A 27,516-nucleotide genomic window follows, 5' to 3' on the forward strand; every position below is an offset into this window, starting at 1 on the left:
TTCATACAAAGGGTGCCCGACTTTCAGGGGGCTCATGTTTCATGGAACAGAATGGCCAACCTGAAGTTCTAGGGGATGTTGGAGATTGGCAGTGAACTGTAACTGGCATTACTGTGAAACAGTGTATCACAGATGATTTTCTCTGGAACACTAGCTCCAAAGGTATTCTGGGAAAAAAAAAATTACATGGCCCATTAGTTTAAATAAAGTTAAATAATAATTCTTCCCTCCTCCACGTACACAGAGTCTGTGCCTCTCCAAGAGGAAAATGTAATGTGTAGTATCTTCTTGACCTTGGGATTCTTTTTTCCTAAAACACTTCCTCTGTGTGACCTCGTAGACACAGGAGTGTAGGACTCATTTCAGAAAACACTAGTGAAGAATAGTCCTGCCTCTGGCAAAGTAACTCAGTCTGTTAAGAAGAATGAGAATCCCAGGACATGAGGTCTCAGGTTTTAGAGGACAGGGAAAACAGCTTTAAGTCAGGGTAAACCTTTAATTGTTTAGAGCACCCTTTTCCTCCAGTGATGGGACACTAACAAAGGTGATTGAAAGTAGTAAGAGTAAGTCATTTAGGCAGGTTTGTCATCAGAGGCACATGGTGATGTCTGTTGTGTTCACAGGGTAGCCAACCTCACACAGCATGGAGAGCATCAGCGTAAGCGAGGAAGGGGCGGTGGCCCTGCCCCGATGAGCACCGTGGTGCGGGGACCCAGGGGAAGAGGATGCGACTATGAACCAGGTAGAGTTTTGAGGGAGACCGAAGGCCAGGGCCTCTGGTATAGTGTTCTCACACGTTGTCTGTTACAATTGAAGGATCTCAGCGATAGTAAAATGTCCAGTGTTTGAATTTCGTTAGAAACTGGACATGTTTTGGAGGAGACTGAGAAAAAGCATAAGACCCAGCTAGACTCCAGTGCCCCAGGCTGCTCACACTAAAAAAAAAAGGTAGCAGAGTGGTGTTTAAAGAATACAGGGACTTCTGGGAAAGAAGGTGTCATAAGCACAGGTTCATAAAACTTGCCTTCGGGTCCTTCCCCAATTCCTAAAGAGAAACATCAATGCTCAGCATCCTGGTGAAATCCCTAGCCTTCAAGAATAAGGAGGGATGCCCACAAGCATTCCCTCCACCCCCACCCCCAAGGAGAATCTTGTCACCGACAAAGGAATAATCTGGCCCAACAATGAAGAGCATGTTAAAGGGACAAAATGGTAAAACACACACACACACACACACCCATTAAAGTCAAGAGGAAGACAGTGGTCTCCACTGAGCCATTATTAACATGGAATGTGTTACACTGTGTACCTGGAACAATGAAGGGAAGCAGCTACATAACTGCTACAAGTAGGAGACAAGATGCTATTCGCAAAGCCCAGTTACTATCTTGATTCAAGATAGGACTAAATACATGGGCATATTTGTCTCTTCTGCCTCTCAATATCCAATTAAAGTTACAGTAAAGAGTTTTTTTTTTTAAGGCTGTAAATCCACAACAACGAGATTTCAGAGAGGACCATCAGACTGAGCTAAGGACGGTATTGATTTGCTTAATAGAAACTTGACCTGAGGAGCCAAGTAGGACCAAGGCCTGAAGCCAGAGCACTGAATTGAAAGTGTTGCAATGAATAGCCAACCTCCACTCCATCCAGTCCCATTAGCAGCAGCAGCGGGAGAATGGCAGCAAGAAGGAAGAGGAAATAACTAGAACAATTGTGACATAAAAGCCCTTCCTATTCTAGCGCTTAGAGGATCCTTAAACCAGTCACCCTAAACTCACGTGAGACCCACACCTTTACACACAACTATCGTCTGCCATCCGCCGCTGCGTTCTTAAATGGGGACAGGCAAGGGTTATCTGACACTTGGACAAAAACTTTTACACGAGAAAGACCAAGACAAACACGAAAAAAAGCATTCCAGAGAAATCATAGGTAATTAGGAAATCAAAGCTATATTTAAAAACTCTAATTTTCAGAAATATTGGAGAAGACACTAATTATAAAGGTCATAATGTCACAAATCCTTTCCTTCATGTTTCCCTAGCATTTCTCAGAAAACTAAGTTTCAGATTCAGCCTAAGTTTTTTATAAGCTAGATAGTATATGGTTTAAGTCTCAGTCGCCCTCCCCCCCCCCACCTTTATCACAAAATTCGTTTACTGTAACCACTATGGACTCCGGGAAGATGTGTTAACAGCATAGAGAGCTAGGATATTTCAATTATCTCTTAAATAGTTTCCACACTACTTCTTTAGCTTATAAACACTCCTGTTAGTGTGTGCAAGCTGAGTCATCTGTGGCAATAGGGTGCTGACTGTTGAAGGGTAGCAGAATATGCTGCTTCAAACTATGCAACTTTGGCATAAAGAATTGCTTTTGAATGGAAGGCAATTGAGAGGAAACAGATACGACAAAAGCTCCTTACTCTACTCCTATTTGCCTAAAAGCAGTACATAAATTTTCATGAGTCTACCCTCCTGTTTGCTTCCCTTATGGCCCCCTCCTATCTCGGCCATTTCTCTTAGAAGCTGCAGCAGAGCCCCAGGTCGCTCAAATCTTGCCTGAAGCAGTAGAAACCACCATCGTGTGTAGGCGAGGTGTGGTTGTGGAGAGGCGATTGGAGCAGTGAACCGGCTGTGCAATGGACACACGAAGGACAGTTTGGAGTTGCAAAAATTACAGAAAAAGGCAACGTTACACATGATCCAATTCTCAGACCTATATGCCAAACAATTTTAGATCTAACCTTGTGTGACCCCAAAAGGAGGAAGGAGCTAGAGCTGTGGGGAGTCTGGGGTAATTCCAGTTCTCCTGGTCCAGAGAGCTCAGGAGACCTGGATGCTGCAGGTAAAGCAGCCACAGTGCTGCAGGGGTTGACGCAGGAAGCTGTTTGCACTTCCGGCAGGTGGCGCTGTAGGAACCAGGTCCACAAGCAGGAAAGGGACCGTTCCCAGGATGCCCTGCGTATCCCCACAGCAACGGCCACTGTGGGCGGAGCCAAGGAGCAATGGTCCAGCCCCGGAGCACCTCCTACCTACCTTGGAAACTGCACTAGGTGGAGGCGGGAAGGCTCGGACTACGCAGACTCTGCAGGTGACATCAGGTGGGGGTGGTAACACCTAGGCTGGGCGGAGGGAGTGGTTTGTGGTCGCGGGGGGACAAAGCCTGACCCGGCTCTTTGGGCCGGAGGAGGCGCCGTCCTGGCCGCTCAGACTGACTGAAAGCTGCAGCCCTGGCGCAGCCGTCTAACTGGAGCTCGCCGCTGGGGTCTGGAGAGGTTGGTGCTCCCACCCTGGGCACTAAGTTCCGTGAAGCAGAGACTTTGCTTCTGAACGTTTGTTTTCCATCCAGCGTACGGCCACCAGAGGGCGCTCTACGATCACTTGTTGAATCTGGAATAATGACAGTCCTACGCATAGCCACGGATTTTACAGTCAGCCCAGGGCTTTCTGAGTGTTCCCGTTCCCCTGAAACTCAGTCGGTATATTGGGAATACTGTTGGTGAGGTATAGAATGGGAGAAAGAACAGAGGAAATTATATCCGAGAAAAGGAAAGGAGTCCCATAGGGAGACAGGATAGTACAACGCTAAATCGCAATGATAGGGACTGTCACTTCAGCAACAGCTCTTCAGAAAATGATGCGACGGTTCCAACTCTTATTTTAGCTTCAAACCTTTCAAAGACCCCCAGGGGTGACAGGAACTCAGTTTCCTGATACTTAGCCTAACTCAAAACAGTTTCCCCAGGAAGGGGGTGGGGGGAGAAACAGTTTTCAGAATAGAATCCTTAGAGATCATAATCTAACTCCCTCATTTTATGGATGAGTAAAGTAAGTTACAGAGAAGTTGAAGTGACTTTCTTCAGGTTGTATAGCTATTGAAAGTTGGGTGATGGTAAGTAATGACTGCCCTGGTCTGAGAAGGTGACAGTCTTTTTAGACAGTCACTGTCACCCTTTGTATCTTGAGATTGAGACCTTGAACATGCTAATATGAAACACTGGGGACTTGGTAGGTAGGAGAAAAAATTCAAGCGTTGCTGTTTGTTTGCTTCGCTCAGTTTCTGGAAGTAAGAGACAGGCTGAGGCTATCAGGACCTCAATGCTTTTCAGGATTTCAGGGCAGTTATGTTGTAGAATGCCCCTCAATTTGGGTGCGTCAGATGTGTCTTCATGATTAAGTTCAGGTTATTTATCTTCAGGGCCATAGCCAAGAAGTGATGCTGGTTCTCATGGCTTCTTACTGGGCAGCACATGATTTCAGTTCCTTCCATTGCTGATGATGTTCACACTGATCACTTAGTTACAGTGGTGTCTGCCAGAACTTCTCTACTGTAATTACGCTTCCTCTTTGTAATTAATAAGTGTTTTGTGATTTTGTGAGGAGGTACTTTGAAATCATGTAAATATTCCTCATCAAATTTTTCCATTTATTTACATATTTTATATCTGTATGGACTCATAACTTCCTACTTTATTCTTATTTTATCCAATGGGTTATAATCCTTTTCTATCAGTATTTCTTTTGATGCTCTGTCCCAAATTTGGACAGTGGGAGCTCTCTAACATAGGCGTTGTGTCCTTTTGACATATTCCCATCATTCTTGAACAACTTCCTTGCTTTCCCTGGTACAAGCTGTTCCAGGCTCATCTTCTGTTTTTCCTGTCTCTGTCCTTGGAGTCAGCCATTTCTTCAGGGAGCCCCTTTTCATTTAACAGAGTGTTAGAAGCCAATATTTGCAGTAGACGTGCTCAGTTGACTTTTGGGTGTTACCTCTTCCAGTAAACAGAGCTAGGACATTCACACATATATAACACAGAGACATATTTACACTTATATCCTCTTTAAGAACAGGGGAAAAAAGGGGGTAAATGAAACCTAAAGTAAGCAAAAGAAAGGAGATAAAATTAGCGCTGACTTCAATTTATTAGGAAACAAAAATAATAAGGAAATCAATGAAACCAAAAGTTGTTCTCTGAAAAGACCCCAAAATTTATAAATCTCTGGCCACACTAATCAGAAATAAAGGAGAAAGGACAAAAATTATCAGTATCAGCAATATGAGAGGTGACCGCTACACTTACAGACTCCACAGTTATTAAAGTGCAAGAAGAGAATACTATGAACAACTTTATGCCAATAAATTGGACAACTTATGTAAAATAGGCAAGTTCCCATTAACTACCAAAGCTCACTCAAGAAGAAATAGATAACCTGCACAGCTCTATAGCTATGAAATTTATAGTTCTTTCCTACAAAGAAAATTTCACTAGAGAATTCTACTAAGCAAGAAAGAAAAAAAAATCTACACAAACCTTAGAAAATTGAGAGAGAATATTTTCCAACTCATTCTATGAGGCCAGCATTATTGTCATATATCAAAGTTAGACAAAATATAACAAGAAAATAAAAGACTAATGTCCTTTTACCTAAACCTCTAACTAAAATGTCATCCAACAATATAGAAAAATGCTACCACATCATGAACAAGTGAAGTTTGTCTCAGGAATGAAAGGTTGGTTTAACTTGAAAATATAATTTGTATGAACAGACTAAAAAAAAGCCATATGATCCATTTCTGATTAGAAAAAAGAACTCTCAGTAAAATAGGAATTAGAAGGGACCTTCCTCAACCTGTTAAAGATCTACTAAAAAACTTACAGCTAATATTGGATGTAATGGGAAAGACTGAATTCTTTCTGTCACATGAGGAACGAGGCAAGAATATCCACTATCACTATTTCTCTTCAAAGTTGTACTGGAGGCCAGTGAAAGAAGGAAAACAGAAGAAGTGAAAAGCATCCATAATAAAAACAAGTAAACTGCCTTTATTTGCAGATGACATGATTTATGTAGAAGATCCAGTGGAATCTGCAACAAAGCCACCAAAGCTAGCATGAGCTGCTGAGCAGGGTTGTAGGGTGACAAGGTGAACAACAAAAGCCAACTATACTTTCAAACATTTGCAATGAAGGGTTTTGAAACTTTAAAAATACACCTTAAAATAGCATCAAATATTACAAAATACATGCAAGATTGCACACTGAGAACTGCTTGGCACATGGTACTCAACATTAAATAGAAAAATAAAGAGGTCCGGTCAAGCTGAAGGCTAGGCAGTCTGACTCCAGTGCCTCTACTTCTACCTTTTCACAACAAATACTTTTTTTTGTTTCTAATATAAAAGTATTCTGTCTTTGATTTAAGTTTTACTGTTCAATTTCCATAAATACCATTAGTGTTGGTCTTTTAATAACAGCTACAAATGCCTGTTAAGCATTTGGTGACAATGAAACTTGAATACTAAGAGAATAATCTTAGTTTGAATCTTAAAACATCTTTAGAATTCCTTCACCTTAGAAAAATAATGAAATGGTGGCCAAGACTATTGGCTTAACAAACAAATGACTATGCCAGTTACCTATTTCTGCAAACTTGAAAAGAATGTCTTGTCACAGACAACTGTAAAAATGTCAGCTTGGTCTTACTTTCAGTGGTTGGCCATACCTGTATGTGTGAACATTTCCCATTTTGAATCACATAAAAGGCAGTCAATACTCAAAGTTATTGGAAGATGCAATAAAAGTTGCATCTAAACTGTAAACTGTAATGATAGAATCTGAGTATGATGTCTTAGCTGTGCATAGAATGGAGTTAAGGAATATGGTTGGCATTCTCAGGCAGCTGCATGAGCTGCTAAAGCAGTTCTGAGTGTGGGCCTGGGACCTAATTCCAGTCTCTAATCTTCCTGAGTCAAGGCGGACCCTTCAAGAGAGAGCCAAGTTCCCTCAGAGGACAATGTAACAGTAGGGGGAAATTATTATGATGTGATATGAAGTTAAAAATGTAGGACACAACATTACATGTAGATTGTATCTCAGGCTACAATAGTGTTTGCCTGAAGAGGCAAAGATTTCTGAAAATGAATTCCTTTATTTCTGAAAGCTTCTGATCTTCTCCTTTCTACTGAAGGGGAAGTATATCAGAACCATGGAATGCTGGTCAGGACCATTGCTGAGTTCTCTGGCACATATATGAAGTTGTTGCAGGAGCATTTGATTTTTATTTTATTTTATTATTATTATTTTTAACATTTTTAAAATTTCCCCCTTCCCCCTCCCTTCAGGAACCACTAGTCCATTGTATTTTTATTATTATTATTATTTTGTTTTATTATATTTTTAGGCAAGGCAACCTTTGGTTGACCTCACATATTGCAAGGACCTTGTCAGCTTAGAATCCCTTATTTTTTAATTTTTTGCACCTACAGCATCTGGTCTTCCTAGGTGGTCTCCCATCCAAGTACTAACCAGGCCCAACCCTGCTTATCAAGAGCATTTGAGATCTTGCCTTCTGGCATATCTCATCAGTTTGGCTCAAATAAAGTCTTTAAAAAAAATTTTTTTTTTTAACTGTTTCATCCTACATGCTTTAATTTCAGAAAACACTGATCATAAGTGTCATGCACCAGATGTGCAGCTGCCTGTTCTGTTTAGTTTTCTGACCATATATTCTTGAGTTGATGGCTGACATAATTGCCAGGATTGGCACATTGTCATAGATCTACCTGGAGACTACTCAGAGATAGGGAGGATTATTTTCCCATAGGCCAATTCTCTGGAGAGTGCCATGTGGCAGCAGAGGAAGCACATGTTCAAATCGATCTATTAAAACAACCTATTCATGTGAAATGGCAGCCCTGGGGATGAGCCAGTGGGCAGTTCTATGACTTAACAGTCTCTCTGCATTCACAACCAATTATGGAAATTGTGGAGACTGTCACGAAAACATTTCTCTCCATTCTCACCATTAACGCAGTGGCCTCCCAGCCTGCTTGTACCCATAAACAAATCAGGTGGGATTGAGGGATAAAAAAAATAATGAGGAGCTTTCCAACTTGAGACAGACAGCCAGTGGGAGAGAAAGATTTCCTCCCATAGCTTAAGTTTTGAGAGGTTTCCTTCCATACTTTGTATTAACAAAGGTCTTTGCGAAATTGGTTGTATTTGTCCCACATCTGGATGACTGGCATTCTCATTCCTGTTAGTTTAGCAAGGATCCATAGGAAACGACCTAGAAAGGTAATATTGATATTGAACTGTTTGACGTTCTACATTCGGTGCATTCTGATAAATAACTTAGTGTGTATTCTATTGTTAAGTTACTTGCATAACATTTTTCTATCCTACAAAACTGAGGAGGAAACCATCAGATTCAAAAGAGCTCAATAAAAATATAGTAAGTAAGAATTTCTAATTGCTAAAGCCTGTGAGTGACCAGCTTTCTTTCTTCCTCACTTAATAATCTACATACACAGAAAAAGACCCCTGCACTCTTGAGGTCGCTCCCACCCCCATTTGTCTTCCATAACCGCAGGCATACTAATCCCCAGACATTAAAGAAATCGCAAATCCTAATATACACCACAGGTTTGACATACAAAAATCATCATCTCAACCTAGTTTTATTTTCCTAAGTTGTCAAGAGGGGAAACCTCAAGGTTATATTTAGAAGTATGTAAACCACAAGATTGCCCATCTGGTAAACCACTAGATTGCCTATCTGGTATTTCATTTTTGCAGAAAATCAGGAGTGAAATAACATGAGGCAAAGTTTAGACACTCATCGCCTATTCGTAGATGAAACCGCGGAAAGAAGCTTCCTTGACTGCATGCTCATCCCCTCTCCAAGTCCAATACATGTTTTCACCCAGGAAGAAATGCAAACTTTTATTTGCTCAAGGAGAAAAAAAAAACAAAGCCCACGAACATAAGGCCAACTCGGGAGTCCCGTTCTGTCCCGTTCCCATCAACAGACTGGTTCGGGCTTCTCTGCCGCTTTGGTCCCGAGCCTCCAAGGACTCCAGCAGTTTGCACGAACAGTCAGTCCCCTATCCGCATGGCCCAGTAAAGGACACGTGTTCTTCCTGCCAAGCTCAGGGCCCCGCAGGAGATTCGCTGGCCCCGCCCCGCTTCGTCGTCGGCCAATAGCGCCTCGAGGCGTAGCACGGCCACGCCCCTCCGACCCCGGCCCACCGCCTTTGTTCTCCCGGCTCCCTCTCCCAGCCTGTGCGCTCCCGGCAAACCGAGTGGCAGCTGCTGATTGGTGGCCGCGGCGCAGCCAATCAGAAGGGGGCACCTCACGCTAGGGCTCGGAGCTTTAAACGCACGAGCCGCGCGGCTCGCGGAGGAAGCCGGGGGCGAGGGCGTGCGTGGAGGCCGGCGCCGCAGTCCGCAGACGCGCAGCGAGGCGCACGCGGCCCCGCGCCTCTAGTCGGCCTGGGATTGGCTGGCCCGCGGCTTCCCGCCCCCAGCCAATCGCCGGCGAGGACTTCCTGGGGGCACCTCTTTCCGTCCCTCGCGTTTCGCTGGAGCCCGACTGTCGGGAGCGCTGAGGGGCCGCCGGCGCCGGGAGGCTGCGCCGCCACTCCCGCGATGAGGCCCGGGAAAGCTTGCCTGCTCGTCCTGCTCCTGGCGTTGGCGCAGCTCTTGGCCGTGGCGAGCGCCGGGGAGCCGGACGAAGGTGAGCGGCCGGGCGGCGGGCCGGGCCTGCGAGCTGAGGAGCGCCGTGCGCGGCGCGGGCGGCGGGCGCGACCCGGGGGCGGGGGCCCCGCGCCGAGCCTCTCCAGAACTGGCGCCGGGCGCCAACTTGCTGGAGTTCAAGGGGCGGGAGCGGGTGGGCCGCCTCGCTGAGACCCCGGGAGAGCAGAGCGGAGAAGGGGCCGGGGCTGCGGCGCCTCTCAGCAAGGCCCTGCTGCTGAGGCTGGACGCGGGGAGGGGGTAAAGTGCCTTCTTTGCAGTTGGCTCCTTCGGCCTGATTCAGCTCAGGTTGCCCTCAGGTGCAGGCTCCCGGGAAGGGCAGCTGGAGAACTGGTTAAAATTTCCAGACGAGCATTACCAGGGAGTGTGAAAGGGGTTGGGGGTGGGGGGGGGGTGGGGAGCACTGTCTCCAAAACAGGATTTTGGGAGGGCGAGGGCGTGAAGACCCAAGTGGGAGCTCTTCGGAGCAGCCACTTTTAAAGTATGTGGTCTGTAGGTTGGGAACTAATAATTCCAGGTTTCTGGTTTGAGGAAAAAGGGATGGCTTGGCTTGGATCTTTTAGAAACAGGAGATACCATGCCTTCTGCGAGCATTTGTTAAGCACCTACTATGTGGCCAGCCACTGCACTCCTGCATTTTGCTTTGAAATTAGCTAAGAACAAGTGGTGTAAGAGAACTTTGAAAATTTGAACGTGCCAGGCAAGGAAAGAAACCAATTCCTAGAGAACAGAGCATCCTGTTACAGACCTCAGTCTTCTTCCTCACTAGCCTTTCTCCCGATGACTAGTCTTTTTTTTGTTGGTTTTTCTAGTGAGTTTGTTCCAATGTAAATAAACCCCTTTTCTAATATTAGCATGTAGGGGGAGCGTGCACTTTATATTCTTTCAAACAGATTGAGTAACTCTTCTGAGGTCACTGTTTCAAGAATCGACCCAAATAGAAAAGGAAGTAAAAGCCAGCACCTAGTGAGAAAAACACCTGCCAGAAGGAACTGGACAGCGTGGCCTTAAAAGCATGTCTTCGGACCTTTAGCCAAACGACCTGGTGCTTATTTAAATAGAGTCTTAAAATATACTGAAGTGAAAGTTGGAGTGGGCCCTGGAATCTTCATTTCAAACAACTTCATTGGTTCACAGGCAAAATAAACTTTGGTAGGCACCTTAAAATGTAAGGACAGTGAGGATAGAGGCTACTTTTTGGAACGTAGCTAAAAAGCAAAATCTCTTGAAGACCAAGGGTTACTAACAACTAGTGTATCTATCATTTGGGTCACAGGTCATTAATGCAGTGGAGGCTCCTGGGAAGCTGTCACCTCAGGGGTGAGCCCGGGAACCTCTGGAGTTGTCTCGGCCTAGGCAGGTCTCCCAGGGTGTCCTCTGGGGTGGGACGGGGCTTCCAGCCCTTACTTTGACTCCCATCCCTGTGGGCATCCCTGGCCCTTTACTTTCAGTGCCTATCACAGAAAACTTGTCTTGTGGATTTATTTTGGGGCTGTACTTCCTTCCACCCCAGAAGTTTCAAAGTCTGCAGAGCATTTAGTTATTTTATTTGCCTCTTACATTTAGGATTCAAATAGCACAATGGTCTCTGGGTCCCTAACCCCCCCCCCCCCCCCAATATGGCTAGTAAATAGAGCTTGAGCTGTGATGACTTAAGCCTCTGGTTGCAGGGCTCGCTGTGGCTCAGGTTAGAAGTCACTTGTACTGTTCACATCTTTCCAGTTAACACAGTGAAGGAAAATATTTTGGTACTAGTCGTTGCCTGCTTTTATTTGGTATTGGTTTAGATTTTAAAGTAAGCAGAAATTCACCTGGGTGCAGTTCTAAAGCACTGTTCGGTTGCCCCTATCTTTCATTCCTGAGAAGTAATTGTCAAACAATTCCACGTAAAACTTTGGGCATATTGAAAACTGGGCATACAGCAGGTGAATGATCAGGACCCACCACTGAGTAGCTTTGTGATCCTTGGGCAGGTGACTGAGGCTCTCTGTGCCTCAGTTTCTTTATCTGGAAAGTCCATGTAATGTGTTTCAAGGAGTGAGAGAATGTGTTTAAGAGCTCAGTACAGTTCCTGGCATGAAGTAAATATCAGCTATAATGGTGTTATACTGAAAACAAATTTCTGTTTTTTCCATGTTTAATTATTCAATATTGACCTCATAGTGGAGTTTATCTAACTGTTATAGGTACTTCTTTAGTGAGAATTGGAAGAGTGACCAGCTGAGCAGGTAGATGAGGACATCCTACCAGGAGCTGCCAGTGTCCAGGCTGGGCGGGGTCCCCTGTCATCAGATGTACTGGTGGGAGTGCACAGGGACTGCGGTGACCTGGTTAGAGAAGGGACACCCTCCCCCCCCCCCCCATTTCAGGAGTGGCTTTACCATGTGGGCTTAGCAATGTGAAGATGACTTGGGAGGCTGCATTGGCCTCATGCTGAGGACGGCACCCTTCCAGAAGGTGCTGGAAGGCTTTGAATGAATTTCTATCCTAGAACATTAAACTTTAAAAGTGAAGCCCAGTGAAATGTAGTCTCCCTGCTAAAATGTGGGGTGTTTTCTTTGCAGGAAAGGGTTGGTTTCTACTAGGTAGGAATTAGAGTCAGCACCTTTTTGAATTGCAGATGAATTAGTCCTTTGGTTGTCTGCAAGTTGGGGAGGAATGGAAGTATATTTTAAATATGTATCAAGAAATGAGTTAACTCTTAGGAACTCTGTCCCATGATAACTCATGGGCACCCATTTAATTGTGAGAGCCCCGTCACTAGTAAGGCTCACAGACTACTTGAGCATAGACAGGTAAGGAAGCCCCTTTTATTTTTTTAACATTCACCTGGCCCCTGTGCATTGATCGAGTTACCAGGTCCCTCCTCCCAAGCTGTTTCCTATCTTGAAGATATTAGGTTCCCCAGTGCTTTCAGTTTCCATTCGCAGGTAAATTTGATTCTGCAAACATTTTTTTTCCCCCCTACAAGTAAATTTGGCTGGACAGAGCAGCCAGGCAGTAAGAGAGGATATATACACGGCCCACAAGCCTGGCCTAACTGCTTGCAGCAGGCTGCCCAGCCCATCCAAGCTCCCAGGTGTGGGGGAGGGCTTGTGGTGCCTCCTAGGCCCCTCAGCTGGAGCAGAGAATCCTGCTTCAAGCTCGCAGGTTTGCAGTCCTCCTGCAGGTCATTTTGGGTAGGACTTAAAAGTAAGCTTGTCTTCCCCTCTGTCCTGGCCCCTTTCACATCCAAGGAGCCTTGTTCTTGGTGCCACCTGATGGCAGTGCTGGGAGGCCTCTGCAGGCCTGTTCACCCTCACAGTGTACCCTCCGTGGAGGAGGGAGGTGGGGAGGGGATGGGAAGGGAGCATGGGGCTGTCGGAGAGCTGTGGCCCAGATTGCAAGGGGAGGGTTGGGAGAACTGGTGGCAGGGGAGAGAACTTGTCCCAAGAAAAATGGGAATCTGCTTGGTTCGGATGTCTCAAATTGGTGGGTTTTCTTTGGGGATTTTAGAGCTGTTTTCTCCGTCCCCCGAAGGAGGAACTGACACCCTAAGTTGGAGAGAGGAGTGGAAGTCAGGATAAAGCAATGGGATGTTAAAAAGGCACATGGTGGTGGAAAATGTGGCCCCAGTGGAGTTGAGTAGGAGGGGGTGGCCTTTGGTTTGCTTTTTGTAATTAGTTTGCAGATTGTTGGATTTTAATGATAACAGAGCTGCCCGCCCCACCCAGACCAGTCACCTGGTTTGTCTGAGCAACTGCAAAGCCAGCCCTGAAGTGGGGGTGGAGGGGAGTTGGGGGCAGGGCTCAGGTTGGGTAAGCCCCAGGGGTTCCAGGGTCCCAAGGGCAGGTTTTCATGCCCTGACCTCACCCACAGCCCCAAACGTGGTAACTTATCAGTCTTGGTTTATCTCCTGGGAAGCATCTCCAAACACGGATAATTGGCCCCTTGAAACAGGCTTCGGAGTTAATGAAATTCTCGTGCTGGCTCCACTTACTTCAAGTGTACTTGTTGATAAGACGGTAGCTGGAAAACCTGATTAATTAGAACTGTGGTCTTATATCTAGTTTGGCAGAAAAAAAAAATTCATCTGGACCTTCACCCTTAGATTCTTTGTTCTGGGAAGAGAAATTTGCTTCTAGGCAGGAAGCATGTCCTCAAAAGTTGACTTTGCCCTTGAGCACAGAGGGAACCATAAAATGAGATGTTCCTGAAATGCAAAACACGGGATGTGTGTAAGGGAGCCTTGCACAGTGCCAAGGCCTGGAAAGACTGCAGAAGCTGGGGATGCCGAGGGGTAGTGGGTCAGGTCTCAGTACAGAGTAAGCAGAGGGGCTGCTGTTGGGGTTCTGTGTGCTCAGGCTGGAGTTGTGCAGAGCAGCACAGGGCTATCTCTGGGTGGGGGGCGGGGGGGTCCTGCAGGGGCATTTAGACTTTTAAATTCTATGTCTGTGGTTTTCAGGCATCTTTTAATCCTGACCTCCCTTTTAAATGAAATCTTAAGTGGCCACCCAACATGCAGACTTACAGCAGAGTTTCTGGGGCGGGAAGGCCTGATGTCACCACTCCTTCGGGTGGTGGTCCCCAGGGACTACTCAGGACTTGAACACATTTTGAGTGTTCGGGGTTCTAGGAAAATTTTTAAGGAGGAGAGTCAGCAGTTTCCTAACCAGTCTGGGTATTTTCCTGCAGATTCTAATAAAGAAGATGTCCTTGAAGAGGAAGACGAGGAGGAGGAAGACGAGGAGGATGACTTGGAGGTTAAGGAGGAAAATGGTGTCTTAGTCCTAAGTGATGCAAACTTTGATAACTTTGTGGCTGACAAGGACACGGTGCTGCTGGAGTTTTATGCTCCGTGGTAAGGACCCACGTCCTAGTTCTGCCAGAATGGACAAGCGGTTCCTCTGTGCTTGCACACTTGACCCCTCACAAAGCCATCCAGACCCTGCAGGGTGGGCGTGTCTGGGTGCAGGAACTTAGCCCCTGGGTTCAGGGTCACCAGGAGCTCAGCTGATTTGCATCGAGGCCCCACTGAGCCAGCCTCACAGAACACAGTCCCCAGTGGTTTAAACTATGAAATGTCCTCTGATAGTTACAGTCGGGGAGGGGTGTCATTAAACAAGCTGTGATGATATGGAAACTTGCATTGGTGACGCATGTTTGACCCGTCTCAAGACCATCCCCCTGAGTGTAGTCAGGCTTGCACGCGGCCCCTGGGGAGAGCAGAGCCAGGCGCCCCACTTCCCGTCTTTCACCCTCACGCTGCAGTGTGGTGCAGTTCCTGTATTCCTCCCCTGCACCCCCACCTCTCTTATTTCCTCAGAATCCTGTCTTACATCTTTCTCCTGCCTTCTTTGGTTCACTTCGAAGGCAGAATAGTGGAGATAAACTTAAGTGGCCAGTGCTTGATGTTCAAGCATAGTATGAGGTGTTTTATATAAAGTGTTTAAATAGTCCTTTGAACAGGTCTGTGAGGTTCTATTCTCTTTTATAGATCAACAGTTCTCAAACTTTTAACACTTAAAATTTGAAGACCCCAAGTAGCTTTTATGTGGGTCATGTTTATCAGTATTTACCATATTAGAAATTAAAACTGAGAAATTTTTAAAAATGTTCATTTTTAAATCATAATAACCCATCATGTGCTAACATTGGAGCACTGACGTCGTAGCCTCTGGAAAACTCTGCTGTGTGCTTCTGGGAGAATGAGTGAAAAAGATAAGAAATGTAAAGTATTTCAGCTCACAGACCCCTTGAAAGGGGACCCTGGACCAAACTTTGAGAAACTTATAGATGAAAATGCAGAGTTCGGAGATATTGAAAGTGTGTGCCCACGGCAGTTGTCTCCAGTCCCGCTGCCCATTTTTGTGTTCATCGCTGGATTTACGCCTCCACCAGTACAGTTAACCTAGTCCTCTCCTAAATTTTAATTCGTAGGTGCGGCCATTGTAAGCAGTTTGCTCCAGAATATGAAAAAATTGCCAGTACCTTGAAGGAGAACGACCCTCCCATTCCTGTCGCTAAAATAGACGCCACCTCGGAGTCGGCACTGGCCAGCAGGTTTGATGTGAGCGGCTATCCCACCATCAAGATCCTGAAGAAGGGGCAGGCTGTCGACTACGAGGGCTCCAGGACCCAGGAAGGTGAGCGGGACCTGAGCTATGAAGGAAGCTGGTGCCAGGACACTCTCTCCTGGGAAGGAGAAATTTGGATCGTAGAAAAGACAAGTTGAGGGGACTGGGAGTGACCCCGGGAGCACCAGCTTCTGGGAGTGCTGCTTGCTGGAATGTTCGAGGTAACAAGTGTCCAGGGTGTGCCGGGCCTGCAGACCCAGAGCCCCACACTGAGAACCTGGGGCCAGGTGGTTCTACACCAGGCCCGTGGATCCCTGCCTGCGCACATTAGGCACTAAATAAATTTTATCACAAGTGAACAGATAAGCTTGTATTCTTTAGGAAGAGCATATCCCTTAGTCACTTCTAAAAAAAAGATTATGCTCCATTTTCCATTTCTGGCGTGGCATAGTGGACATGGCATTGAATGGGGTTTGGGTCTTCATAGCCATGCCATAGCCCTGTGTCCTGTATTTCCCTGGATTCCCCATGGAGGACATGAGGTCACATGAGGTCCTGATCTCAGAGTTCCCTTTGAGTGGTGCGAGTCTGTCCCATGATACTCCAAGCACGGAACCCATTGTGGGGCGCCAAAGGGAATGTGATCATGTGTGTTAATACTTAACGTTCACATTGCATTTGTTTGTCTGTTGACTGGGTAACATGTTTTCGTGGTTCAGAATTCAGATAGCCTTTCCGCCCTGACCCTGGTCATCCAGCTCTCCTGCTTGTCCTTTGTACACGTCAAAGCAAGTGTGTGTGTGTGTGTGTGTGTGCTTTTAACACAGTCGTTAGCATATCTCAACCACCATCTGCACCTTCGTGTTTTTATGTCTTAGCCATGTCAGTAAGTAAGGACCTTAATCTAAAAGTAGGCTGACAGTAGGACACTTTACTGTTGAAAAGGAAGAAGGTTTGCATCATTGGAGGTCTGTGTTCGACACTTAACTGCTCGGAATGCGGCCCAGCTTGGAACTTTGGGAGCCGTGTTTGCCAAGTGGGCCCCTTGGGCCGCCGGCCCTGTGCTTGCATTTTAGTAAACGGGCCTCCCCTATGTCAACCCACTTCGGGCGTGGACGGGCCAGGCAGTCTGCGCTGCGGGTGCAGTGTGGGGTGCAGCTCATGCATGTTTTAGCTCGTGCTGTGCAGGAGCGGCTCTCAGATCTGCCCCCCTGGTGGCTTCCACAGCCAAACGGAAAAGAAATTGTTAAAAGTTTGCCACCACTGCTCCCAAGATCCGTTTGGAAACGCTTTGTGAGAATATGTTCTGTGTCCCACTGCCGTCATTGGATCCATCTCTGGGGACCGAGGCCACAAAAGGCCTATTTATAACACATGATGCCAGAGCAGCCTGAGCAGCGTGGGAGCTGCCGCGGCTCTCTTCGTTTTTCCTGGTTTTCGCATATACTCTTCGATGCTGTAGCACGCCAGTGCTAGAGGCGCACGTCTAATTACGTACATGTTAAGGAGATGATGAGCGTATGCAGTCAAAGCATTGGGAGACGACCTCTCTGGGTTCGCTTGCAGTTAGTACCGTCGTCTGATAAGAACGAGCTCTCATTGGTCAGGATGGTCTTGGGCTGTTCGAGAAGTCCGCGGGTGGTGCGCGAGGCAGTGGACCTTCTGACACTTAACTGTGGCTTCAGAATTGCAGAGCGGCACTGACTAGAGGTGTGATTAGATTTCAGGAAATTAGGTGTTTCCTTTCTCCTGTGGCCGCTACCGCTTCCTCTGTTTGCCCCTCCACACCTGCCTCTGGAACGAGGTAAAGCACCCACCACTCAGTCTCCTTGTGCTCAGTCTTGTTTGGTTTCTTTCAGAAATTATTGCCAAGGTCAAAGAGATCTCCCAGCCCAACTGGACGCCCCCACCAGAAGTCACACTTGTGCTGACCAAAGATAACTTTGATGAAGTTGTAAATGATGCAGACATCATTCTGGTGGAGTTTTATGCCCCATGGTAAGATGGTCTTGATCTCATATTCAGATGTTGATTCAGCCCATCCTGTATTCAGTACCCTGCTGGCTTTGGGCAGGGATGACAGAGACAGACCCCTGAGCATGAGGCAGAGATAGCCCAAGAGCAAGGTGGGTGCAAAGCCCCACCTTATACAAAGGGCAAAATGGAGCTGCTGAGTGTTCTGGAGAGGGGTGGTTTTTAGTCTTTTCCTGGGGGATAGGATGCAGCTAAACATAGGCCTGGGCATGAAGAAAAGGGAAGCTCACGTGGCTCACATAGAGAGCTGCCGAGTGACCCAGGGCCCCTCAAGGCTGGAGGACAGGGCTGAGCATCAGGCCTGTGCCTGCTGAGTCCCAAGTTTGTCACCGCATACTTGCCCTGTCTGCTTCAGGGTCAAGGGAGTGTCACTGAGAAAGCATGTGTGAAAGCACTTCGACCGTGGCTCTCTAGGTCGTGCGAGGGGACATCTTTTACCTCCTGTGGGAGGCGGGGAAGTGCTGTTAGTGGACGTTCCCCCAGCCGTGATGAGGAGGAGGGAGCAGAGCTGCCCCAGCAGTAGGTGGAGGGGTGGCGGCAGGTGGCCTATCCCAGATTGTCTTGCCAGCCTCGCTGTCTCCCTCCTGGGGTGTTTGAGCCATGCTTTCATCTGTCATCATCTCTGCTCTGGCTCTTTGTTCTGCAGTGAATCTTGGAAGATGACCCTCAGCCTTACTTCACACTCATGCCAGAGCCTCGGGGTTCCCACAGCTTTCTTGCCTTGTATCCCTTCCCCTCACCCCACTTCTCACAGGCTGCTATCCATTTCCTACCTGTCCCTCGAGTTGTGCCTCATCTGTCATATTCTGTATGAAGCCATCCCTGACTTGTGTCCCTCATGACGCAACTCTCTAACCAAGGAAATCTCTCTACCTAGGATGTCGTCTGTCTTGGCCTTCCCCACATCTTACTCCCTGTCACAGTTTGACTCTTGTCTGTGCCTCTGTGTGTGCATGTGTACCCCCATGTGTCCCGGTGTGCAAATGCCAAGGGGAAGTGATGTCATGCTGGCCTCTCCTGTGGGGCCTGGCTCAGCGCCCTCACCCAGGAAACATTCGGAACTTGGCTGGATCTGAAATACCTGGGAAAACAGATTGGGTTTCTGTACATCACTTTAGCTGGGAGGCCGTGTCCACACAGGAACAGGCCCCTGAGAACTGGCTTCCTCTGACAGGTGTGGACACTGCAAGAAACTGGCCCCCGAGTATGAGAAGGCCGCTAAGGAGCTGAGCAAGCGCTCACCCCCAATTCCCCTGGCGAAGGTCGACGCCACTGCCGAAACAGACCTGGCCAAGAGGTTCGATGTCTCTGGCTACCCCACCCTGAAGATCTTCCGCAAGGGAAAGCCTTTTGATTACAATGGCCCGAGAGAGAAATATGGTATGGCTGCTTCCCGCTCCTACCTCATGGCCGGGGCAGGTCCCTGATGGGTGTGGGTGGCAGGCAGCACGCCCTGGGGCCCTGGCCCCTCCTCAGGCCCATGCTCTGCTCCCAGGGATTGTGGACTACATGATCGAGCAGTCTGGGCCGCCCTCCAAGGAGATTCTGGCCCTGAAGCAGGTCCAGGAGTTTCTAAAGGATGGAGACGATGTCATCGTTATTGGGGTCTTCAAGGCAGAGAGCGACCCAGCCTATCAGCTGTACCAGGATGCTGGTGAGTAGTGGCCCTCCAGGCTGGACTGAATGGCCTCCTGGGGATGACTTGATTGCCATAGCATCTGTGGGAACAAGCTTTCCTTTCTGGGGACAGGGTCGAAGGTTAGTTCCCTGTGACCTTAATTACACGTGGAGAGTTGGGAAGTGGCACAGTCAGGTTCATCCAAGTTCATTGTCTGTCTTGCCTTTCTGGAGCCCCGTCCCTGAGCCAGCCCTTCCGCAAGTGGGAGAGCCTTCACCAGAAAGCAAGGCTTTCTGAATCAGAGCTGGCTTTGAGTCCTGGCTCTGCCAGTTATCAGTGCTGTGACCACAGGCAGCGATTGATTAGCTGGTGTTCTCACGTCCAACATGGTGATCTTTTCTACTTCAGAGATCATTGCGTGAATAGAAATAACTTAGACAAAAGTGCCTAGCAAAGTGCCTGGTAATACTGAGCACTTGCGAGTTCTAGTCTTGCTAACTGAAAGGTGAAATGATTACTTCTGTGTGGCTCGGCCTGGCGAGGCTGCAGGCAGGCACGAGAATCACTGGGCCTGTGCTGAAGGAGCCAGAGATGGCCCAGGGATGCAGGGTGGTCTGCGGAGAGGCTGGCTCGGGGGAGGGGTCTGTGTGCATGCAGGGTGGGTACCAAAGTCTGTCCACCCACAGCCAACTGATAACAAACACCTGGGGCACCTGGAGGCCTCGGACAGGGTGGGAGGGGCACCTCTGAGAGCCGCCTGTTGGGTTGCCTCTCGTAGTCCTCACCACCATCTATCTACAAGGCGGGTGGTTCTCTTTCCACAGAGGAGGGCTGAGCCTTGGAGAGGTGAATAGCAGGCCTAAAGTCCCACAATCAACAGGCCACAAAATTACGATTTAACTCTAAGTCTCTCTGATTCCAAAAGTCATACTCCTGCAGGGGTGGGGGGCGCCACCACCGAAGCCTCACCCAGGTTTGAATCACACACTCAGCTCAAGACGGGCCTGGGCGCCTCTGTAAGGACAGTAGAAGGACTGAGGCGCGTTACCCCAGAATCGAGGACAGGAAAAACTGACCACAGGCCCAATCCAGCCTCTTCTGGTTTCATACGTTTTGTTGGAATGGCCACACACTTGTTTACACATTGTTTTGCTGTTTTTGTACTTCAGCACAGAGTTGAGTGGTTGTTACAATGTAGCCCACAAAGCCAAAAGTGTTTATACCGTCTTATCCATTCTGGAAGAGTTTACTAGCCCTGTTCTTGAATATCCTCAGATAGTGGGGTTTTATCTTGGGAGTCTCCCAAAATTTAAAGTATTTATAGCAAAAGAATAGCATTTAGGGCTCCAGCCCCACAAACAGGCCACCTACCAACTCGAGGAGAAGTTAACCCCTCCGGGAAGGGTGCTGGGTGTGAAAACTCACCATGTGCATACAGGAGTGTGCAGTGCTCACTCTCACCTCATGGCACTGTCTCTCTGGGATTGATTTCCTTCTCAGCATCAGAGACGTCAGTTGACCGTAGGCAGACTAGCTCTAAGTTTTTCTGTGAACATTCAGTTTGTTAAATTCATTTTATAAATACCAAGATACAGATTTTAAGGTATATATACTGTTTTAGAATTCAAATTCCCTTCCAGGGTTTAAGCTTGAGGTGTTGTTCACATAGATCTCATATTGGTTATTATGTTATTATTTTCCATGCATTTGCTTTGGCAGATGTGGAGAATGAGTTAAATCTAGATCATTTAAGCGATTTAATACATTGTATATTTATTATTCTGTTACTTTTTCAGCTAACAACCTGAGAGAAGATTATAAATTCCACCACACTTTCAGCACTGAAATAGCAAAGTTCTTGAAAGTCTCCCCAGGGAAGTTGGTCATAATGCAGCCAGAGAAATTCCAGTCCAAATACGAGCCCAGCAGCAACACGATGGACATCCAGGTGGGTGGGGGTGCTCAGGGCCTCGGTGGTCCCTCCACAGTGCCAGCCCTGGGCGTCCAATTGGCATGAGGACCCTGCCGCACGGGGACTCAGGCTCTGGGGAAAGCGTACAGGGTTCATCCACCACTTAAGCTCTTCAACCTTGAGCAAGCAGCTTAACCTCCGTGTGCCTCAGCGCCATCATCTGTGAAGTGAGATGGCAGTGACTGCCCTCAGGGTGTCTGGAGGGCCTGACTGAAGTCCGTAACTTAGGCAAGCCCTAGGGAGCTCCTGTGTCCGGGGCACTCTGCACATCCCTCAGCGCAGTTAACCCACCCTCTCTGACACCCTGAGCTCGGTGTCCCCGAGCGACTGTCGCTGCGCCCATCCAGTCACAGGTGCTGTGCAAATATCAGAGCTGGGTTCCCCTCCCATGGCTCCATCTCGGGGGACGTTCTCTGGAGGAGCTGCTTCCTGCTGGCTCTGCGCCCTTCCCCGACGCCTCACCATGCTTGGTGTCACGGGTAATCACAGCTGTACTTTGTCCAGGCAGAACGCAAAGCCCAAGGCCATGTGCACTTGGGCCTGGCTTCCCCCATCCAGGCTGTTCCTGTCGCCTGTGAAATGTCCTGAGGACTATTTGAGGATCAGGTGGGGCAGATAGATGGATCCCTTCGCCCAGTGCAGGCTGTGTTAACGGCCGCCTCTGGCAGCCAGGCCTTCCTCCTGCAGTTCCTAATTCAGATCATAGTGATCCTAGGCCGTAGGAGAGGGCCCGGGGTGCCAGCAGAGACAACAGGGATTACTGGGCTGTGCTTGAGTGGACGTGAGACCAGAGTGTCTCACCTTTACACGACTTCTCCCTCCATGCCAAGTCCCATCATTACTCATGAGCAGTGGCAGCGAAAGGTGGGTGTGTTAGGTAAGCCCCGTTTTTGTCAGGCCACCCCTCACCTGTTCCCACTCTTCGCAGAGCTCCACAGAGGGCTCAGCCATCAAGGACTACGTGCTGAAGCACACCTTGCCGCTGGTGGGTCACCGCAAGCCCTCCAATGACGCCAAGCGGTACACGCGGCGCCCTCTGGTGGTCGTCTACTATAGCGTGGACTTCAGCTTTGACTACAGAGCCGGTGAGGGACCCCAGTGTCACTGCCGTGGGACTGGTGGGACTGGGAACACGGTCCCAGGCCTTTGTGGGTTGGTGGCCGAGTGCATGTTTTATTTATGGCTTCAAGGTCATTTTCCTTCTGTGTTGTATAGCAACTCTTTCTTTCCATTTTTGGCAGGAGGGAGCTTAGAGCGGGGTCATTGGCTGTTAGAGATGAGGCCGCAGGGCCAGGTCTAGACCACCAAGGCTCATAATGCAGACATAGGTCTGTCAGGCTCGTGGAGCTTGTGACCAAGGTCCCCTGCCCACAGAGGTGGCTTTTTCAGAAATACTCTCCTTTGCGATCGAAGCCTGAGCCTTGTCAGAGAATCTCAATGACAGAACCTTAAACTTCACCTCTGAGGCTCAGCTCACAGCCCTTTGTCTCATTTCAGCCACTCAGTTTTGGCGGAGCAAAGTGCTGGAGGTGGCCAAAGAATTTCCCGAGTACACCTTTGCCGTGGCTGACGAGGACGACTTTGCCACGGAGGTGAAGGACCTGGGGCTCAGCGAGAGCGGGGAGGATGTCAACGCGGCCATCCTGGACGAGGGTGGGCGGAAGTTTGCCATGGAGCCCGAGGAGTTTGACTCCGATACCCTCCGCGAGTTCGTCACAGCTTTCAAAAAAGGTGTGTGCAATGTGGCCAGGCTACCCCTTACACCTGGTGCTGCTTCCTCTGCATGAGCCTGGTGAGCTGTGGGGGCACCTGGAGCCTCAGCCATGTCACTCGTCATTCTTGTCACTTGTTCCGAGCCTGATTCTAGGTTTTCTCTCGGGGACCTCAGGGAGGATGGAGATGGAAAGTCCCCCTTCTTTTTTTTTTCCTCTTTTTGTAACGAAAGGCAGCTGTGTCTTGAAAATTGCAAGAGGTCTTATTTTAACGATATTTAAAACAGGCTTTTGGCTTTAGAAGTGAGTGGTGTGCATGTGGAAAACTCGCTTTGAGGCATTACACGCCACGTTTTTATTGATCTGGTTGAGTGCGAGTGGGTCTACCGGTTCCCTCGGTGCCGCTCCCCACGTGGCTTCCCAGGCCTGGGCACCTGCTCTCCCTGCACCGGGCAGCATTGGTCTTATGACGGCCTCACCGAACAGGACAGCGGCCCAAAAGTCCTGGGCTGGACTACCTGTACCCTCTCCGGCCTTTGCAGGGACTGGGGATGTAGAAGATCCGAGGAAACCAGGGAACGAGGGGATGGGCTAGCCTCCCGGCGTGTGACGCGCCACCCTCCCACACAGCCGCCAGGGCCGCCAGGGTCCGAGGCCTTTTCATCACTCACGTCCCTGCCCCGCTTGCTTTCCTCGGCAGGAAAACTGAAGCCAGTCATCAAATCCCAGCCGGTGCCCAAGAACAACAAGGGGCCAGTCAGAGTCGTCGTGGGGAAGACCTTCGACTCCATCGTGATGGACCCCAAGAAGGACGTCCTCATCGAGTTCTACGCGCCCTGGTGCGGGCACTGCAAGCAGCTGGAGCCCGTGTACACCGCCCTGGGCAAGAAGTACAAGAGCCGCAAGGACCTGGTCATTGCCAAGATGGATGCCACCGCCAACGATGTCACCAATGACCGCTACAAAGTTGAGGGGTTCCCCACCATCTACTTCGCCCCCAGTGGGGACAAAAAGAACCCAATTAAATTTGAGGATGGGAACAGAGATCTGGAGCATTTGAGCAAGTTTATAGAAGAACACGCCACAAAACCAAGCAGGACCAGGGAGGAACTTTGAAGCTCTGAGGTCTGCAGAGGGCCGGAGGGACCAGACGCACGAGCTGCCAGCAGCCAGAGCCCGAGGGAGCCACCTGCCCATGGGTCAACTCGAGGGCAGTGTCTCAAGTTTTTGTTTGTTTTTTAATTTTTTATACTCTGGTGTTTCACCTCATGCTCTGAATACTGAATAGATATGAATGACTCAATAGGTTAGTACAGATTTTTACAGAGGATACATCTATTTTTATCATTATTTGGGGTTTGATTTTTTTTAACTTTTCACTTTAATATATTTCTTTAAAGCAGATAAGTTGGATCTGTTCTATGTGAATGTTTTTTTCTTTTTTTCAAAATTTCAAAAAACCTTTGCCAAATCAAGTTGAATTTTGCCCTTTATTTTGTTGTCTGAGAGATTATTAGTGAAGAAGATTTGACTGTTGGTGCGCTTTAGTTTTTGTGTCTTTCCGTCACGACATGAAGTGAGAATGTCGCCAAGCACCTGCCAAGGATGACATTTCAGCCGACCTGAGCTGCTGCCCAGTCCTGGGAGAAGCAGCGCCTCCGTGGGACTGGGCGTCGCCGTGCCTTCTCCTTTCAAACCAAGCATGTGGGGCGAGGATCCTTTCCCAGGGCCCCAGGCCTCTGGAGCCTGGTTGTGCAGTCTGGCCTCAGGGAGAGAGGCTGCCCAGCTGTGGAGGCAGCCCCGCCTCTTCAGCGTTGCCTCTTCAGCAGCAAGGCGGTGGAGGAATGCCCTAGGGCACAGGTGGATGCTTTGGGGAGACAGAAAAGGTAGGGTAGGCTGTCACGATGGAATAAAAGAAACGTTGAAAATTAACCTCCATAGCCATGTTAGAGAACATCCGGGAGCCTCGGCTGAGTTGAAGATGGACCCGGGCGGGGTGGGGAGGGCTCTCCCTCCTGCACAATGCGTGTGGCCCCGCCGGAACATCCGGGGAGTGGGGGTCATTGCAGCTCAGGCGAGGGGCTTCCGGGTGTCATTTCGGTCGTGTGGAAGTGAGCAGTGGCATGTTCCGTCAGGGTGGGGCTGGGATAGAGGCCCCTGCCCTGAGCACTGGTGGGCAGAGAGGACGGATAGGTCAGGGTGGGAAGCTGGCCTGGCCCTTCCTCAGAGGTTCTGGGAGTTTGTGTGTGACCGAGCTCCATTCCAGGGCTTCGTTCACCGAAGTGTGCCGTCTCCTGCCCTGTCGCCTGCTCCTAATTTTGACTGAAATAAAAGAGGTCAGGTGGAAATTCCTTGAGCTGGTGGCGGTTTTCGGCAGTGACTAGTATGTGTGTTCCAAGGGTCGAGTAGGGGTAGCGAGCGGGCTGGAAAGAGCAGCCTGGGCGGGCCTTGCCAGATGGTCTGCTTTAAGGTTGAGTGTGGCTGAGGGCCGGGAGTTGTGGGTGGGCGGCGGTGTCTGGTAAGTGTTCAGAGTCTCCAGTGTGACTGGATGTCATCTGCACCCTCCTCGACATCCTCTTCCATCAGAAGAATGACCCCCTCCCCCACCCCACCCCCGCCCCAAGGACTTTATGCCAGAAGCTTATGGTAGCAAATGTGGGTGGGGGGCTTGAAGGCTTTTTCTTCCACCGAGAGGCACATTCATCCAGCACCACCAGGAGAACAAAGTGCTCCCAACTCTCCCTGGGCATCCCGTCTGGTTGGGGAGACGTCACACACAGGGTACATGAGGCCATGCGGAAGAGACGGGCTCTGGGAGGGAGTAGCAGTGTTGGCCTCACTAAATTGGGTCGGATAAGCCCTTCTGTCTGAGGTGACGTTTGAGCTGGTACCCACGGGTAAGTGGGTGTGAGCCCGGCAAAGGATAGGGAGGCTCGCTTCTCAGAGTGGCCTACAGCATCAGCATTCCCTGTCAAAAGCAGAATTGCAGGCTGGGCCCCAGGCCTCTGAATCCGAACCTGCATCTTTAGGAAGAACCCAGGAGATTCTGGGGCACGTGTGTTGAGAAACACCAGGCAAAGACCCTGAGGCAGAAGGCAAAGTGTATCCTCTTCTGAAACACGATCTGGAAACCAGGTTGATTGATCAGGAGTGTCTTAACTGAGTAAGCAACCTGCGTATTGACTGCAGAAAGTAGGCTCCTGAACAAATGCACCGCAGACCAATTAGGGAGCTTTTGGCCTGATAAAGGAGTCTGCCAGTAAATCAGTTACAGTCCAGTGTGCTCAGGGCTGTGGAGAAGATATGAAGGGCCCAGGGCCCAGAGGGGACTGTCCCAGCCTTGGAGCCCAGAGTAGCCCTTCAGGGATGCTGACTCAGGAGGTGGAGGACATGAACTCTCCAAGTGGAGGCATCGCAGGTGCAAAGGGCCGGAGGCATCAAACTGCAAGGTAAATGGAAAATCACAAATGGGGGGAAGCGGTGGTGGCGATCGGTGGGAGCTGAGGCCGGGAGAGGTAGGGCAGACGCAGGTGTCCTTTTGCAGTAAGCCAGGAGTTTGACCTTGTCCTAGAACTTTGTGGGGAACCACTGAGAGTTTTAAGCAGGGAAGTGACATGGTCAGATTGAGATTGTAATGAGAGTGACAGTTAAAAATTTATTGGGCACTTAGCAAAAGCCAGACCCTGTGTGAGCATTTTGCTGGATCATCCCATATGAGTGATCCGTGAGATGGGTTCTAGTGTGTTCTTTTTACAGAAGGGTGGGGGGTCGCCAGGCCCAGGGCCTGTGTCTGCAAATGCAGAGCTGGGGTTTGGGCACGGCCCCCTCGATCGCTGCTATTGCATCTGTCTCCGTTGGGGAAACCCAGGCTAGCAGCAGGGGAGCCCCGGGCCAGCTGCGAGGAGACCGGCTGCGTTTTGAGTAGAAGGTGAGTGGGCTCTAACGGGGTAAGGAGGGGTCTCCAGTTTGCAGGCTGATCAGAGATTGAGGGTGGATTAGTGGACCAGAGAAAGATGAGTACGGCATCCAGGTTTCGGAATTGAGCTTTTGTTATTTAATTACGAAACTGCTCATTCATACAGAAAATGAAGAGAATAGTATAACCACCTTCTATTCATCACCCATCTAAAATAATTATCAAAATTTTGCCACGTTTTCTTTAACGCATTTTTTAATGGCACATCTAAGACATGTCTTGTCACCCCTCCACTCTCGAGAATGTGTGTTCCTGCGGAGCCACAGTACCTTATCGCAGCTTCCAAAACGAACAGTAATTCAACTGGTACCCAGCCTATCGTCAGGTTTCTCCAGTTATCTCAAGAACATCTATTTACAATTGGTGTGTTTGACTCTTCAGCAAATAATGTCTGCACTTTGGGTTTTGTCTCCAAAGTCTTGTTCTAGAGCAGTTCCTGTCCCCACAACTTTAAACTCATTGCAGAAACAGTGACAAGGGGTCACTTGGATCTGTTGAGTCGTGTTTTGTACAAGTTTGAGGAACATTCATTTGTCGCTGTCTCGGTGATGTATCCAGGAGGTGCATGGAAACCTGGAGAGATGTTAGTGTAGAAAATGGTACCAGG

General features: G+C 48.8%; 1 protein-coding gene across 1 annotated transcript; it reads left to right on the top strand.

Moving 5' to 3' along the window:
- Positions 1–9,195: 9,195 nt before the first annotated feature.
- On the top strand, positions 9,196–25,281 carry PDIA4 (protein disulfide isomerase family A member 4). Its single transcript, XM_016125925.2, has 10 exons — positions 9,196–9,524; positions 14,216–14,381; positions 15,461–15,666; positions 17,457–17,595; positions 18,806–19,011; positions 19,127–19,285; positions 21,046–21,197; positions 22,150–22,306; positions 22,719–22,952; positions 23,634–25,281. Exons 1-10 carry the CDS (start codon positions 9,437–9,439, stop codon positions 24,047–24,049), a joined length of 1,923 nt encoding a protein of 640 aa, XP_015981411.2. The 5' UTR covers positions 9,196–9,436; the 3' UTR covers positions 24,050–25,281.
- Positions 25,282–27,516: the final 2,235 nt, after the last annotated feature.

This window comes from Rousettus aegyptiacus, unplaced genomic scaffold, assembly GCF_014176215.1.
Source record: "Rousettus aegyptiacus isolate mRouAeg1 unplaced genomic scaffold, mRouAeg1.p scaffold_m13_p_13, whole genome shotgun sequence".
In the NCBI taxonomy this organism is placed as follows: domain Eukaryota; kingdom Metazoa; phylum Chordata; class Mammalia; order Chiroptera; family Pteropodidae; genus Rousettus; species Rousettus aegyptiacus.

Excerpts from the sequence above, each read along its gene's own strand:
- PDIA4 (XM_016125925.2), top strand. The coding sequence starts at position 9,437 with ATGAGGCCCGGGAAAGCTTGCCTGCTCGTCCTGCTCCTGGCGTTGGCG. Across the intron at positions 17,596-18,805 it reads GTGGAGTTTTATGCCCCATG|GTGTGGACACTGCAAGAAAC; the intron begins GTAAGATGGTCT and ends TTCCTCTGACAG. Across the intron at positions 19,012-19,126 it reads TGGCCCGAGAGAGAAATATG|GGATTGTGGACTACATGATC; the intron begins GTATGGCTGCTT and ends CTCTGCTCCCAG.